This window comes from Sphaerodactylus townsendi, linkage group LG15 (assembly GCF_021028975.2).
Source record: "Sphaerodactylus townsendi isolate TG3544 linkage group LG15, MPM_Stown_v2.3, whole genome shotgun sequence".
Lineage (NCBI taxonomy): Eukaryota > Metazoa > Chordata > Lepidosauria > Squamata > Sphaerodactylidae > Sphaerodactylus > Sphaerodactylus townsendi.
This window is the reverse complement of record NC_059439.1, coordinates 29,863,193-29,877,782: the sequence shown is the minus strand read 5'-3', so window position 1 is coordinate 29,877,782 and position 14,590 is coordinate 29,863,193. Positions and strand designations below refer to the sequence as shown.

At 48.4% G+C, this 14,590-nt stretch overlaps 2 protein-coding genes across 13 annotated transcripts in view; one reads left to right on the top strand and one right to left on the bottom strand.

Annotated features, from left to right (window-relative positions):
* The first annotated feature begins 2,182 nt into the window (after positions 1–2,182).
* LOC125445171 (sulfotransferase 2B1-like) lies at positions 2,183–9,008 on the top strand. Of its 11 annotated transcripts, none has more exons than XM_048518066.1 (7): positions 2,183–2,244; positions 5,635–5,785; positions 6,109–6,317; positions 6,633–6,759; positions 7,809–7,903; positions 8,007–8,187; positions 8,278–9,008. In XM_048518066.1, exons 2-7 carry the CDS (start codon positions 5,641–5,643, stop codon positions 8,391–8,393), a joined length of 873 nt encoding a protein of 290 aa, XP_048374023.1. In that variant the 5' UTR covers positions 2,183–2,244; positions 5,635–5,640; the 3' UTR covers positions 8,394–9,008. The 11 variants fall into 11 exon arrangements, with proteins under 11 accessions (XP_048374023.1, XP_048374018.1, XP_048374019.1 ...); XM_048518061.1 differs by having other exon boundaries at positions 5,635–5,882; XM_048518062.1 differs by having other exon boundaries at positions 2,224–2,244; positions 5,638–5,882.
* Positions 9,009–11,165: 2,157 nt separating this feature from the next.
* Positions 11,166–14,590, bottom strand: part of NTN5 (netrin 5) — a 37,004-nt gene continuing 33,579 nt past the window's right edge. For both annotated transcript variants that reach the window (XM_048518053.1, XM_048518054.1), the window contains exons 5-7: positions 14,380–14,430; positions 12,956–13,036; positions 11,166–11,701 (exon numbers count right to left, since the gene is read on the bottom strand). In XM_048518053.1, coding sequence (XP_048374010.1) covers positions 11,373–11,701; positions 12,956–13,036; positions 14,380–14,430 — 461 coding nt within the window. In that variant the 3' untranslated portion in view covers positions 11,166–11,372. The remainder of the gene's footprint in view (positions 11,702–12,955; positions 13,037–14,379; positions 14,431–14,590) is intronic.

Here is a 14,590-nt window from a genome sequence, read left to right as displayed (position 1 = left end):
CTGAAAATAAGACATAGCACATCTTTGGGAGCAAAAATTAATATAAGACACTGTCTTATATTCGGGGAAACACGGTATGTAGTGCATGTGCTACGGGGGTACAATTTTAGGGAAGTGGGTACAAGTTTAGGGGTAAAGAGGCATTTCAACACCACTTGCTTTTATAGGGGAACTTTAGCAGGGTTACTGAAAATCTGCAAGTAGGGGTGCCAGTCTGGGCTGGGAAATATTATGGGGGTAGAAATTTAGGGCGCACGAGTGAAAAAAGATTGGGAACTGTTGTCCTAAACCAACACCCCCAAAAGGGTTACAGGGATGGAAAAGGGACTGTCTCTCCTCCAGCGGCTGTGGTCACAGGAGCTGAAATCTTTGTGAACCATCCAGTTCAACCACTAACATAGGGGTCGGTAGCTGGAGGCCCCACAGTCAAATCCAACCCTACCTACAAAGGCAGCTTTCTCAGTTAAAACGTGTGGGTGTGTGCTAAATGCGGCCTGTCCCACAAAAACGGCTTGCCCTGTTACATCACTTGTGGGGTGAATGAACAGCAGGCGCATAGGGAATTTAACACATCGCTGGCATCAACTGACTGTTGTGGGTTTTATGGGCTGCGTGGCCGTGGTCTGGTCATTTCGGCGCCTGACATTTCGCCTGCATCTTTAGCTGGCATCTTCGGAGACATGTCACAATAAGGAGTGTTTCTTTCTGTGGGACGTTGTCTGAACGTTTTTAAACACACACACATTATGACATAAACGAAACCATCTGTTAGGGCTGTCCTATCCTGTGGCACATTTCTACTGAGGTTTATCAGCCACACTGTCCCCAAAACGTGGCCCACTCCCTCTACCACAATCCACCGGACTGAAAGGATGAAAAGGAGCCACCAGATGAAGGCCACAACAGGGAAACTGAGGCAGAAGGGAGATTTGAACCCAGGTCTTTGGGACACAACAAGTCCGAGATTGTTTCACGCGTTACAAACACTTTCCCAGTCCATGTTTACTTGGACTTCAGGAATTCTAATCCATGATAGCTACTCCAATGGGGCTTAAAAGGAGGAATATTTATTCCAGATAATTCAGTTCAGGTGAAAAGCTGGAGGCTGGGTCAAAGTCCGATGTTTGCTTTGGGAGAGAGGCAGTGTTAGGAGGGTTGCTGTACAAATACAATGGCATTTCCACGCCTCTTCCTTTTATGGGGGAACTTTAGTGGGGTGAGTGGAAATCTGCAAGTAGGGTTGCCAACTGTGGGCTTGGAAATTCTTGAAGATTTGGAAGTAGAGATGGGGGTTGACTGGGTTTGAGAACAGGAGGGACTTCAGGAGGAGGAGGAGGAGGAGATGAAGAAGAAGAAGAAGAGGAGGAGGAGGAGGAGTAGTTTGGATTTATATCCTACAAGGAGACTCAAAGGGGCTTACAATCTCCTTTCCCTTCCCTCCCCACAACAAACACCCTGTGAGGTGGGTGGGGCTGAGAGAGCTCTGAAGAACTGTGACTAGCCCAAGGTCACCCAGCTGGCCTGTGTTGGAGGGCACAAGCTAATCTGGTTCACCAGATAAGCCTCCACAGCTCAAGTGGCAGAGTGGGGAATCAAACCCGGTTCTCCAGATTAGAGTGCACCTGCTCTTAACCACTACACCAGTGGTTCTCAACCTGTGGGTCGGGACCCCTTTGGGGGGTCGAACGAGCCTTTCACAGGGGTCGCCTAAGACTCTCCGCATCAGTGTTCTCCATCTGTAAAATGGATAAATGTCAGGGTTGGGGGTCACCACGACATGAGGAACTGTATTAAAGGGTCGCGGCATTAGGAAGGTTGAGAACCACTGCCCTACACCGTGCTGCTGTTACGGCTGGCAGCCCCCGAACCCAGAAATACCCAAGTGAGAGACTTCCCAGCCAATTCTCGGGCTTGAAGCTTGTCATCATTATTGGGCTTTTCCCCCCAGATCCATAACGAGGCCTGAGTCCAGATGGCCGGGCCATTCCCTCCTCCCTGCGTTAATTCTGGCCACCAGGGTGGCATTTTGGCCCGGCCAGCGACATTCCCGGCCAGTTGGCCATGCTGCTGGACGCCAAGATCCAAGCGCATCTCTGCGGTGCCACCTTAAAGGCTGAGATTCCCTAGTAAGAAGGCAAAGCCTCAAAGTTTATTCAAAGGGAAGTCCCGCCCAATGCTTCCTCCCCTGGATTGGTTATCGCGAAATCAGGACTCCTGGGTCCCTTGGGAATGAAGTGAAATTTAGTAGGTTATGAGAAGGGAAGGGCTGAGCGCGGTGGTTTTCTCGCTTTCTCGGGGAAGGAACGGAGCTTTATTAGTTTGAGAGCCCAGAAGGGCTGGGAAACGGCGTGGCTGAACAGCAGAGCCGTGTGTGTGTACTGTGGATGAACCTCAAAAGCAGGGGGGGGGGGGGGGGGGCGTGGGTTCAAATGATGCCTCAGCCGGGAACTCACCTGACAGCCGCAGGCAACACTCTAGCCCGTGCAGGAATAATCACACCTTATAGGGTTGCTGTAAGGATGGCAACATGATGTATCGAAGATGCCTGCATTTGATGATTCATTAGGGAAGAATGGGGCTATAAAGGGAGGGGAGATAAATGTGGGGGGAGAGAGTCTTGGCAGGCAGTATTATTGGTTGGGGAAGGGGAACAGGGTGGGGGGGCGGGAGAGAGAGAGCCGTCCTTCCCAATGAATGGATAAATGATCTAGCAAGATAAACAGGGCTGTAAGGTTGTCTCCCCCTCTTCCATTGGCTTTGGCAGAACAGGCTTTTAGGAAAACAATGCAGACTGCAAAAACCCAATGTCTGCACCTGTAGAATTATTAGGAGGGGAAATGGGGGGGGGGGAGGAGGGCAGAACTCCTCTGATAGGGGGGTGGGTGTAAGAGAGTCAGACTGGAGGCAGGCGGGTCAACTAGATTGGTCCACCAGCATTCGGGCGCTTTACGCATGCTTGTTATGTTACTTAATCTTTTATTGCTTGGTTACACAACACCCAGCGATTTCTCAGCCGAGTCGCTCTCTATTGAAAACCCCCTTCGTCTGTGTTTTGAGTTGGCATCGGGTGATAACAGGGCATTCTCTCGGGGGGCAATGGCTCCGTCGTGGCTCTCCGCCCGTGTGAGTCGGTTGGAGCCCAGGTGGGGGAAGGAAAGGGGGGGAAAGGTGAGATGGGAATCCCACTGGGAGAGGAAAGGCAGGCCAAGGACCATTTGACAAGCTCTGCTCCTGTGCCCTTTGCTTCCAGTTCGGTATAAAGGTAGTTATTGGGTAATAATGTTTTAATAATGTCTTTTTTGCTTTGCGCTGCCTCGCTTGCTCCTCTCTGGCAGGCCAGTTCAAAGTCTTTTTTTGAGGGGTGTGTGTGTGTGTCAAGTGGCAACCTAATCAGACAAATCGGAGAGCTAACGTTTTGCAAAACGTTTCGGTGGAAGAAACAGGTCCTGTGCTAGAAGGCAGGGCCCCAGGATGCGGGGAAGTTTGGCACCAAATAAGGGGGCAGAGTTGCCAACCTTAAAGAAGCCTCAATGGAATGCACTGCCTCAGAGTGTGGTGGAGTCAGCCGGTTTGCACCGCTTCGGCAGAATTGGTTGTTAAAGTGGTGCTTGTAAACAACCAGCTGTTAAATTATTTGAATCTCGCCACTGGGTGGAGTCTCCTTCTTTGGAGGTTTTTAAACAGAGGCTCGATGGCCATCTGTCAGGAGTGCTTTGATCGTGTGTTCCTGCATTGCACGGGGTTGGACTGGATGGCCCTTGGGGTCTCTTCCAACTCTATGATTCTACAATCACTGTTGTAGGTAGAAGGATATGCCAAAGCTCCACTATCTGTGCTAAAGAAGAAGAAGAAGAGGAAGAAGAAGAGGAAGAGGAAGAAGAAGAAGAAGAAGAAGAAGAAGAAGAAGAAGAAGAGGAGGAGGAGGAGTTTGGATTTATATCCCCCCTTTCTCTCCTGCAGGAGATTCAAAGGGGCTTACAATCTCCTTGCCCTTCCCCCCTCACAACAAACACCCTGTGAGGTAGGTGGGGCTGAGAGAGCTCCGAGAAGCTGTGACTAGCCCAAGGTCACCCAGCTGGCGTGTGTGGGAGTGTACAGGCTAATCTGAATCAAACCCGGTTCCTCCAGATTAGATACACGAGCTCTTAACCTCCTACGCCACTGCTGCTCCTCTTGTCCTCTTGTCGAGAAAGTCCTCTTGTCGAGAAAAAAGTAGGAGGCCCATAGAGTGGGTTAGCCAAAGAACGGGAACCAGGACTCCTGGGTTCTCAGCGGAGTTATTCAGACAAATTAAAATAAAGTGGGAAGAAGAATAAGAAGAGTTGGATTTATATTCCCCCCTTTCTCTCCTAAAGGGGCTTACAAAGGGGCTTACAACTCAAAGGGGCTTACAAACTCCTTTCCCTTCTCCCCTCACAACAAACACCCTGTGAGGTAGGTGGGGCTGAGAGAGTTCCAAAGAATTGTGACTAGCCCAAGGACACCCAGCTGGCATGTATTGGAGCGCACAGGCTAATCTGAATTCCCCAGATAAGCCTCCACAGCTCAGGCGGTGGAGCGGGGAATCAAACCCGGTTCCTCCAGATTAGAGCGCACCTGCTCTTAACCACTACGCCACTGCTGCGTGGTGGCCGTCTCTGGGAAAAAAGAGAATGGCAGAGGCTGGCTTGGGAGCCACAGCTTAGTTTTTTCCGCAGAGAGCAACATCCATTCCTTCTTATTTAATGGGGGGGGGGGGGGGGGAGCAATTTTTAGAGGTAAGTGATTCAGTCCAGTGTGCTTATTCGACAATTCCACAGAAATAGCAAGGGGCGGATAAAACGCTGAGATCTCAGACTTTGGGCATATGCCTGGCTTCAGCATGTGAGAGGCAGGGGGTGTTGTCCGTAAAGAAATGTGACCTTGATTTTGCCATACTGGCTCCCTTCCCTCCAAGGAACAAAGTCTCCCTTTGTACTTTCTGGTATACGGTACTCTGCACTCCAGATCCTTTGTCGGCACAATTTGCTGCAAAGAACTAGGATAGGAACCCCAGAAGAGGAAGCCGGAGGGGACTGAGAAAGTAAGCTGAGGATCCGAGGCTGGGAAAGGTGGGTGGTTTATCTCCTCGGGAAAACAACGAAGGGGAGAAAGACGGGGAGCCACCATCAGCGGGTTGGACCCCACCGTGCAATTGCAGAAGGGAAGTTTGCTTTCACTACACGCTGTTTACACAAGAGGTCCTAGAGAATGATTTGGGGGGGGGGGGTTGGTTTTAAATTTCCAACCTGTGTTTCTGTATACAGTGGGATGGGATGGGGATGGGATTTGATCAAAAAAGGTGTGTGGGGGATTGGGGGCTACTGAAATACACTGTGTCTTGAGCAAACTGAAACGCAAAGCAAAACGCAGTCAAAGATGACTTCCTGCAAATGCTACTTGTGGTTATTGCGCAAGAGCAGAAACACTATGTGGGATACACCCCAGTCTCTTTCCTGCCTCTAATGTAAACATCTTTAATAACTGTTCTGGTGGCTGGACGGTTTCCCTCTATCCTGTCCCCTCCCCGGTTGTTTTTGGGTGGGCTTTCTTTTTTCCTTTCTCCCCTTTTTTGTGGGAAATCTTTCTCTCTGCCTTTGTCCCCCCCCCCACAAGAAGCCTATGGCCAGACAAGGAACCGGCTCCATCGAGTACGGTGGAATTACCCTGCCGAGTCTCGTCCACACTGACGCAAGCGTCCGCTATGCCCACCAGAGCTTTCAAGTGCGCGACAGTGACGTCTTCAACCTCACGTACCCCAAATCTGGTAAGAGGCCCTGCTGGCATGCCGTGGATTTTCAGGCCCGAGGAAGGGAGGTACCTCTTGGCACCGGACGTGGTAAACCACCTCAGCTGTACAGCAGGTAGGAATCCCGACAGGTGCAGCTTTTCTAGCGATGTGCAAAGTGGCACTGTTGGGCTGCTGTCAGTCAAGCTGGTGGCGAAAGGCAAAGGAACCCTGCCAACCAGGAAGTGGGAGCTAACCCTCACCTGGACGCTTGGCTGAACGTTTCCCAAAAGGTGAGTGTAGGTGCTCCTTTCAGATTCTAGGGAATCAATGGAAATCTTGTCTTCCCCCCACATCTTCAGGGACAACCTGGATGCAAGAAATTCTCTCCCTCATCTACAGCAATGGGGATTTGACGCTGTCGCGGTCGGTTCCCTCTTGGGAACGGGTCCCCTGGATTGAACAGACGACGGCAGCGGAATACCTGGAGAACCGGCCTAGCCCCCGTCTCATCACTTCGCACTTGCCCCCCACGGTCTTTCCAGCATCCTTTTTTGCCTCACAGGCCAAGGTGATTGGTATGATTGGTCTGGGACAGGCCACAGAGTCACTGGGTTGCATAAATTGGGAGAAGGGGCAGGAGGGATTGGCATTTAGGGCTATCCTTCTTGCGACTGGACCTCCTTGGGTCGATCCCAGTGGCGTAGCACCAACGGGACAGGGGGGGAACGGCGGGGGTGTTCTGGGTGGGGCAGGTGGTGCTGCGGCAGGGGCGCAGAGTTCACACATGCCCCGGGCGCAGTTCGCCCTCGCTCTGCCCCTGGTCGACCCACGACTGAAAAGAAGTGGTTCCAGCCTCGACAACTTTCCCTCCCCACCCCCCCAGGCCATTTATACCGTCCGTGATCCCAGAGACGTCTGCGTGTCGCTCTATTATTATGCCAAGATGTCCTCGTTTCTGGAGTACAAGGAGAGCTTTGGCGAATTCATCGAGATGTTTGCTGCAGGGACAAGTATGCTGGCGGAACTGTTTTAGTTTTTGTGTGAGCCAGAGACGGAGGGAACGGATAGACGTGAATAATCTCCGCTTTTCAGTCCCACCCTGTGGTCTGTTTGCAATTCCCTTAGCTGCTTTGCCCTAGCCGTACTTCTTCCCCTTTTCCTCTTGTGAAAGAAACTGTTTGGGAGTGCTTGACAATTCTGTCCTATTAGGTACTATTTCAGATGAAACCTGCGAACGGCTTCTTAGTAAGTTGCAGGGCTGACCTACATACAAGGAGATGCTTTTGGAAAAATCTGATTGGTTTGATCTTGTTTCATATTTGCCCAGTTTGGCATCATTGTTGAAGCAACCTTGGTTATGTTCGAACATTAGCATCATTCCTGCCATAGGATTTTGTTGCAAACTGAGCGTTCTTTAGATGTATTTATACCTCACTTTTTCAGTTGAATGGGTACTCAAAGCAACTTACTCTTCAAATCTGTTACAAATCTATGTCAATCAGCTCTCACTCTGTTCTTGGGCTGTTCACTCCTTGCATGTATAAATTAATCAGTGGTGGTTGAACTTACGGGTTGGACCCAGCACAGTTTCTGTTATTGGGGTGCTGTGTGGTTTCTGGGCTGTATGGCCGTGTTCTAGCAGCATTCTCTCCTGATGTTTCGCCTGCATCTGTGGCTGGCATCTTTAGAGGGCTGTATGGCCGTGTTCTAGCAGCATTCTCTCCTGACATTTCACCCACATCTGTGGCTGGCATCTTCAGAGGATCCTCTGAAGATGCCAGCCACAGATGCAGGCGAAACGTCAGGAGATAATGCTGCTAGAACATGGCCATACAGCCCAGAAACCTCACAGCACCCCAGTGATTCCGGCCGTGAAAGCCTCGACAATACAGTTTCTGTTATTGACACTGAAAGGCTGTAACTGGATCCAACCCCACGGTTCTGGGTATACAATATTTTAGGCAGTTAATATTTTTTTGTCTTTAAAATCTTCATTCTGCTCCCCCCCCCTCCAAACTAATGAAAATAACACATCTTCTGTTCTGTACCTGAATCCCAGTTCTCTTTGGTTCCTGGTTTGATCACGTCAAAGGCTGGTTGGCTTACAGGAACCGGAAGAATTTTCTGCTCCTTACCTATGATGATTTGCTGCAGGTGAATGACTTAATACAAACAGTTTGGTCCTCATTTCCTGCTGCTACCCAGAACTAGTTTCTGGACTTTGCCTGCTCCAATCCACAGTTTCCCCTTTTCCCAGGATCTTCGTGGCACCATCCTCCGTATCTGCCAATTCCTTGGCAAGGACTTAGATACCTCTGCTGTCGACACTGTTGTGGCGAACGCCTCCTTTGAGGCAATGAAGGGCAACAAGATGGTGAATTACAGCCTCGTTCCTGAAGATATCATGAACCAAAAGATCAGCCCGTTCCTCCGTAAAGGTAAAACTGAAGTTGTCCGGGAATGAAGCAGCACCTGCCGACAGGTGGTGCTGTTGGGTAATGACTCTCCCCACCCTGTTTACTTTTTAGGGATCTCTGGGGATTGGAAAAACCACTTCACCCCGGAACAGAGTTCTGCGTTTCATCATCTCTACCAGCAAAAGATGAAGGAGGTGGACATCAGATTTCCCTGGGATGACCTCTGAAGCGAAATCCACCAGCAGCTTTGAGTTTTAGAGAGGGAAGCATTTAGGGTTACTTTGTTCTATCTACTAACGCTCCACTCGTGGTCTTGAGGGCTAGACCCTGCTGTTTCCGTGGAAAACGCAGGCATGCCAGCCGTGAACCCTATATCAGATTCCACTGCAAGTCTTTACCCTGAGCCACGAGCGGTAGGAAGCTGAAGCAAACCCGAGGGCTTTTTTATATGATCAAAGAATTTGGTCAAGCTTTTCCTAGACGTCAGCTACACTAATGAGTAGACCTGTGTCAGGAAGGAAAAAACTTTGCTTTCTTTTTGACATGCTAGGTTTCTACTTGACAGAATCCTGCGTATTTCCTTTTCTCCTGTCACTGTCTTGATATTATTCTATTCCTCCTTTTGAACATTTTAGACCTCTGGGGTGCTGTGTGGTTTCCAGCCTGTATGGCCGTGTTGTATGGGCTGTATGGCCCGGAAACCACGCAGCACCCCAGTGATTCCGGCCGTGAAAGCCTTCGACAATACATTTTTAGACCTCTGTTTACCGGATTGTCTGCCTTTGTTTGTCACTGACATGAAGTAGGGTTGTTGTTGAATAAAATAGTAATTGCTATCCTGACTGCACACTAGATGGACCCTTTGCTTTAGCCATTATTTGGGAATGGTGACTTTGAACAAGAAGGGAAAGTGGTTTTCAACCGGTTTTAAATCTCGGGATTTCTCCAAGGAATTTTGGGAACTAGATCTCTCCCACTCTTCACGCCCAAGGCTTTTCTTATGTGAAGGAAAGCCATAATGGCTAAGGGAGCATTTTATATGTTTGGCACTTTATATGTCTTGCACTTTTAATGTCTTGCACTTTACACGTACCCTACATTCATCACAGAGCTTTATTTTAACATATAAGGCCTAACTAACTATGGGGCCTGGTAGCAACTTGATCCAAAATGGCATCTCACTAGAGGGCAGTTATATAGCTATCCTTCCTTAAAAACCCTTTAGGACAGTCGTGGCGAACCTATGGCACAGGTGCCAGAGGTGGCACTCAGAGCCCTCTCTGTGGGCACATGCAAACAGAGTGCCCCCCCCCCCCCGCCACATCTAGGCTGGCCTGGGCTGCTGGGCTCGATTATTAGCATTAAACCTAAGACCCAGTTTTGGGGAAGCAGTGTAGGTAACCCTGTTAAATCCCACTGATTTTCATGCAAAGAACTAAAGTGTGATCCTTTACCTGGGAGTAAGCTCGGTTGCTGGCAATGGGGCTTGCTTCTGAGAAAACCCCCCTAAGGTCATGATTCACCCATTGGAAGAGTTGCACAGTTGCTTCACAGCAAAGCCACCGACTACTACCAAGCCTACTCCTGAGTAACGCACGCCTTGGAGCCCACCGTTTTTTCTAAACTTAAACCTCACTATTCAGGTTAAATTGCCGAGTTGGGACTTTGCGATAAATAAGTGGGTTTTGGGTTGCAATTTGGGCACTCGGTCTTGAAAAGGTTCGCCATCACTGCTCTAGGACTTGTGCTCTTTTTATCAACCAATATCAGAACAATTGTGAGCATGCATGAAACCCCCTCAGATTTTTATTCCAATCCAGATCAGCCGTGTTTTTCTTTCTCACCCGTCCCCCTCCAATCAAGAACGAGGCAGTGATTTTGAAAATATATTTCCACATCATTTCCACATCTGAAACTTGAAGTCATGGGTCTCCTGTGGTCTTGCCTGATGTTGGGAGAGTCTAACACGAGTCTTTCCAAATTGCTCTGTTTCACTTCCGAACTTCTGTGATAGGAGGGTTGCCCACCTATAGGGGCTGGGCGATCTAGAATTACAACTGATCTCCAGATTACAGAGATCCCCTGGAGAAAATGGCTGCTTTGGAGGGTGGGCTTCAGTGCATAATACGATCCCCTCTCCAAACCCTGCCCTCCCCCCAAATCCCAAAGGAATTTCCCAACCCGGTGATTGGGTGGAAAGTGCTGAGGGATTTCGACAATTCTTATTGGCAACCCTAATCAATTATATGTCAGCACCTTCTGTTTCCACTGTTGCCTTAGAGGACGGACATACCACTCATCTAACTTGGTGCTGTTCGACTTCCTTCTGCCAGATTTGACCACCGTCTTATGCCCAAATATTTCCCCCCACTGGACATAGCCTTGGGCAAGTTCCTATCTTCCACCCTGAGCTTTTGGGAAAAAAGTAAATAATTATAATCTCACCGCATGCCCCCTTTTAGAGGATGGATGAAAGGCCTTGTGTAGTTGTAATAAAACCCAAATCCAGATTGCCATAAATTCCTTCTGAGGATCTGTTTTTCCCCCCCTGGTAATGTAGGACAGTGGTGGCGAACTTATGGCACGGGTGCCAGAGGTGGCACTCGGAGCCCTTTCTGTGGGCACGCGCAAACAGAGTCGCCCCCATCCCCCCCCACAAACATACATCTAGGCTGGCCTGGGCCTCTGGGCTCGATTATTAGCATTAAACCTAAGTCCTAGGTTTGGGGAAGCAGTGTAGGTAACCCTGTTAAGCACTGTTAAACCCCACTGATTTTCATGCGAAGAACTAAAGTGCGATCCTTTACTTGGTAGTAAGCTTGGTTGCTGGCAATGGGGCTTACTTCTGAGTAAACCTTCTTAGGGTCATGATTCACCAGTTGGAAGAGTTGCATGGTTGCTTCAAAGAAAAAACACTGACTACCACCAAGCTTACTCCCGAGCAACGCACGCCTCAGAGCCAACGTTTTTTTTTTCTAAACGAAAACCTTAGTATTCAGGTTAAATTGCCGTGTTGGCACTTTGCGATAAATAAGTGGGTTTTGGGTTGCAATTTGGGCACTTGGTCTCAAAAAGGTTCGCCATCACTGATGTAGGATATTCCTGTAGCAGCAATTTCAGAACTAAAGTGTATCTCGGAGCTTGAACCTGGGTGGCCTATAGCCCCAGTTTTGTTTTTTAGCCTGATTCCTAGCTTACACGGTAGTTTAGGCGACCCGGCACTTTCCTCTTCGGCTTTGCTGCTGGAAACTGCGTAGTTTGTAGGCCCAAGCATCCCTCCAAAGGAGGGCAAGGCTGTTTTTATCGAGGATTAAGCGAGCTGGGTCGGGCGATTCTTCGTCGTTTCCAATAACCAGGTACGATTTGCCAACTTGGAGGTAGATGCAATGGCATGCCAGATCCTGCTCAGGGACCCAGAACGGCTGTTCACCCCGCCGAATGGGCACGTGGCGCTGGCGGTAGACTGTTAGGACCGTGGCGGTGAATTTCCACCATGTGCCCAGCTTTTCCGCGGCCAGGAGCTGTGCGCGGAGAACTGCGGTTTTGTGGGACGGTGACGGAAAAACAGAGAAATAACCATCAGGAACTGAGCAGCCGCATAATACATTCTGCAATGATGACATCACTTCCTTTGCCAGCCATTCAGCCCTTCCCCTCTGTGAAATGGGACCATCTCCTGTTCTGTTTTCAAGACTATGGCCCCTTCCGCACACGCAAAATAATGCGTTTTCAAACCACTTTCACAACTGTTTGCAAGGGCCTGTAAGACTGAGTTGTTCCACCGGGCTTTTGGAGTGCCCAGCCGCTGATTAGGTGCCCCTTCTACTCTATTCCTCCGGTTTTCGGAGTCCCCTGTCATCTAGGGGACCCACTTTTGTTACTGTCTTGTTCCCCCTTTTTGGGAGGGTTTAATCGGGGGTATTGCTGACGCCATTTTACTGAATTACTGCTACGTTTTAAATATTTAAACTTTTAAACTTACATTTTAATTTAATGGGGTTTTGTTTATATACTGTATGTGGAATCCATGTTGTACACCGCCCAGAGCCCTTTGGGGATTGGGCGGTATAGAAATCCCATAAATAAATAAATAAATAAATAAATAAATAAATAAATAAATAAATAAATAAATAAATAAATAAATAAATAAATAAATAAATAAATAATAAAGTGGATTTTGCCATTCCGCACAGCTTCAAAGAGCACTGAAAGCAGTTTGAAAGTGCGTTATTCTGCATGTGCGGAATGAGCCTATGTTTCTCTTTCAGAAAATCAGGAGGGTTGTGATTCCAGCTATGATGTGCGCACTGAGGAAATACGACATCACACCGTGACCTAACAAACCTGCATGCCCATTTCATTTCACCTCATTTTTTTTCCTCTTAAGGATAAAGTTGCCAACTTCCAGTTGTGGGCTGGAAGTCACCCAAATTTACAACCGGCCTTCAGACTATATTGATCAATTCTGGAAAGAAATGGCAGTTTGAGAAGGTGAACGGTACGACATTACATTCCTGTAATGGGCTCCCGACTTTCTCTGAACTTTGCCTTCCCCAAACTCTTTAGGAATTTCCACAACTAAGCATTGGCAACCCTACCTAGGGGTGAGATTTTACAGTTTTCCCCACATTCAAACTGCAACAGAATTCTTTTTAGAGGGGAAAACCTGGTTTGGGGTAGGATATGACATGACTTCCGCATTTAGTACAGGAAATGCGCTTTGGAAAAGGTTGATGCACTTAGAGATATAGGTCCATATTAGTATTACCATATCAGAGGTTCAAATTACCATAATCCTTCTTGCAGTAGTTTCTTAAGTTCATGTGGACGCGTCCCCGTGGCGGTTCACAGTGGGTCTGACATTCAGTGCCTGGCAGAAGTACAGGGTGAAGCTGTAGTAAAATTATCTCTGCTAACTTTTCCTGTCACCCCCAGGAGTGAGACCTCCGTCACTATTGGTTACTACATTCTGTTCCTAATACATGGAGACACGTCCTGCCAACTAACATCTGAGCATGAGTTACGGATGGCTTGCCCTGTGAACTATTAGGCCTGCTCTTGGCCGTCTCTCTCTCTCTCTCTCTCTCTCTCTCTCTCTCTCTCTCTCTATCTATCTATCTATCTATCTATCTATCTATCTACTCTCTCTCTACACACACACACACACACGCCTGAGATCTTATGGAGAACCAGTACTCGCAATTAGTGCATCTATGATTTGTGATCACATGTCTATGATTTGTGGAAATGGAGCTGGACAAGGGTACAACTGACAACCATTTCTATTGTTACAGCTCAGCTTTTCCTAGCCACTGTTATCGTACTAAAGCTGTGGCTGAAACCACATCCAGCCCATTGATGTCTGGTCTCTATATGGCTGACACACCCCGGATCTCATTTTCTCTGTCAGAAGCTCCCATACTTTAAAATGGCTGCCAATGGACACAAACAAAAGAAAATGGCGGCCCAAAGAAGTCCATAGGGATAAGGAGTGAAGTGTTCCAATATTTCCTGGGGACTGAGAGAAGGGCAGTGAATCTCACATATAGCCCATAATCTTCCCCCAGTATGAAACCTGTGGGGAAGATTATGGGCTATATTTAAGATTGGCAGTTTTTTAGATTGGCAGTTTTTAAAAGGGTGGTAGTTGGTGGATTATGGGCTATATTTTAGATTTGTAGTTTTTAAAAGGGTGGAATTTGGTGACAGAGACTTAAGCAGGTCTACTGGTGAAGTCAGATGTAGGATAGTCACCCTCCAGGTAGGACTTAGGCCCCTTCCGCTCATGAAGAATAATGCACTTTCAATCCACTTTCACAGTTGTTTGCTATTCCACACAGTTGTTGGCTATTCCACACAGCAAAATCCAGCTGCAAAGTGCATTGACAGTGAATTGAAAGTGCATTATTCTGCATGTGTGGAAGGGGCCCTAGAGTTCGCAACTGATCTCCAGTTTACAAAGACAGGTTTCACTGGAGAACTGCAGTTTTGGAGGACAGCCCCTGTGTCGTCATATTTCTAAGCTCTCTCCTCCCCCAAACTCTGCCTTCCTCAGGTTCCACCCCCAAATCTCCAGAAATTCCCCTACCTGGAGTTGGCAACCTAGATATAATGATTACCACTGAAGCTTGGTCCCCTACCTCTACAAAAAGAGCTCTTGTCTTTCCTTCAGAAGAGCCAAGAACTACAAGCTGTTCCTTTTCACCTTCTCACCTGCATTCCATTCCTGCGGGGGGGCCACTGTCGTCGTCACTTCTGGGATCCCTGCGGGATGGAAGAAGAAGAGTTGAAGGAGACGAGTTGGTTTTTATACCCTTCTTTTCTTGACCTTGACAATGTCTCAAAGCAGCTTACAGCCCCCTTCCCTTCCTCCCCCCTTGTGAGACACCTTGTGAGGTAGGTGGGGCTGAGAGAGTCCTGAGAG

Excerpts from the sequence above, each read along its gene's own strand:
- LOC125445171 (XM_048518061.1), top strand. The coding sequence starts at position 5,723 with ATGCCCACCAGAGCTTTCAAGTGCGCGACAGTGACGTCTTCAACCTCA. Across the intron at positions 5,883-6,108 it reads CCACCTCAGCTGTACAGCAG|GGACAACCTGGATGCAAGAA; the intron begins GTAGGAATCCCG and ends CCACATCTTCAG. Across the intron at positions 8,188-8,277 it reads CAGCCCGTTCCTCCGTAAAG|GGATCTCTGGGGATTGGAAA; the intron begins GTAAAACTGAAG and ends TTTACTTTTTAG.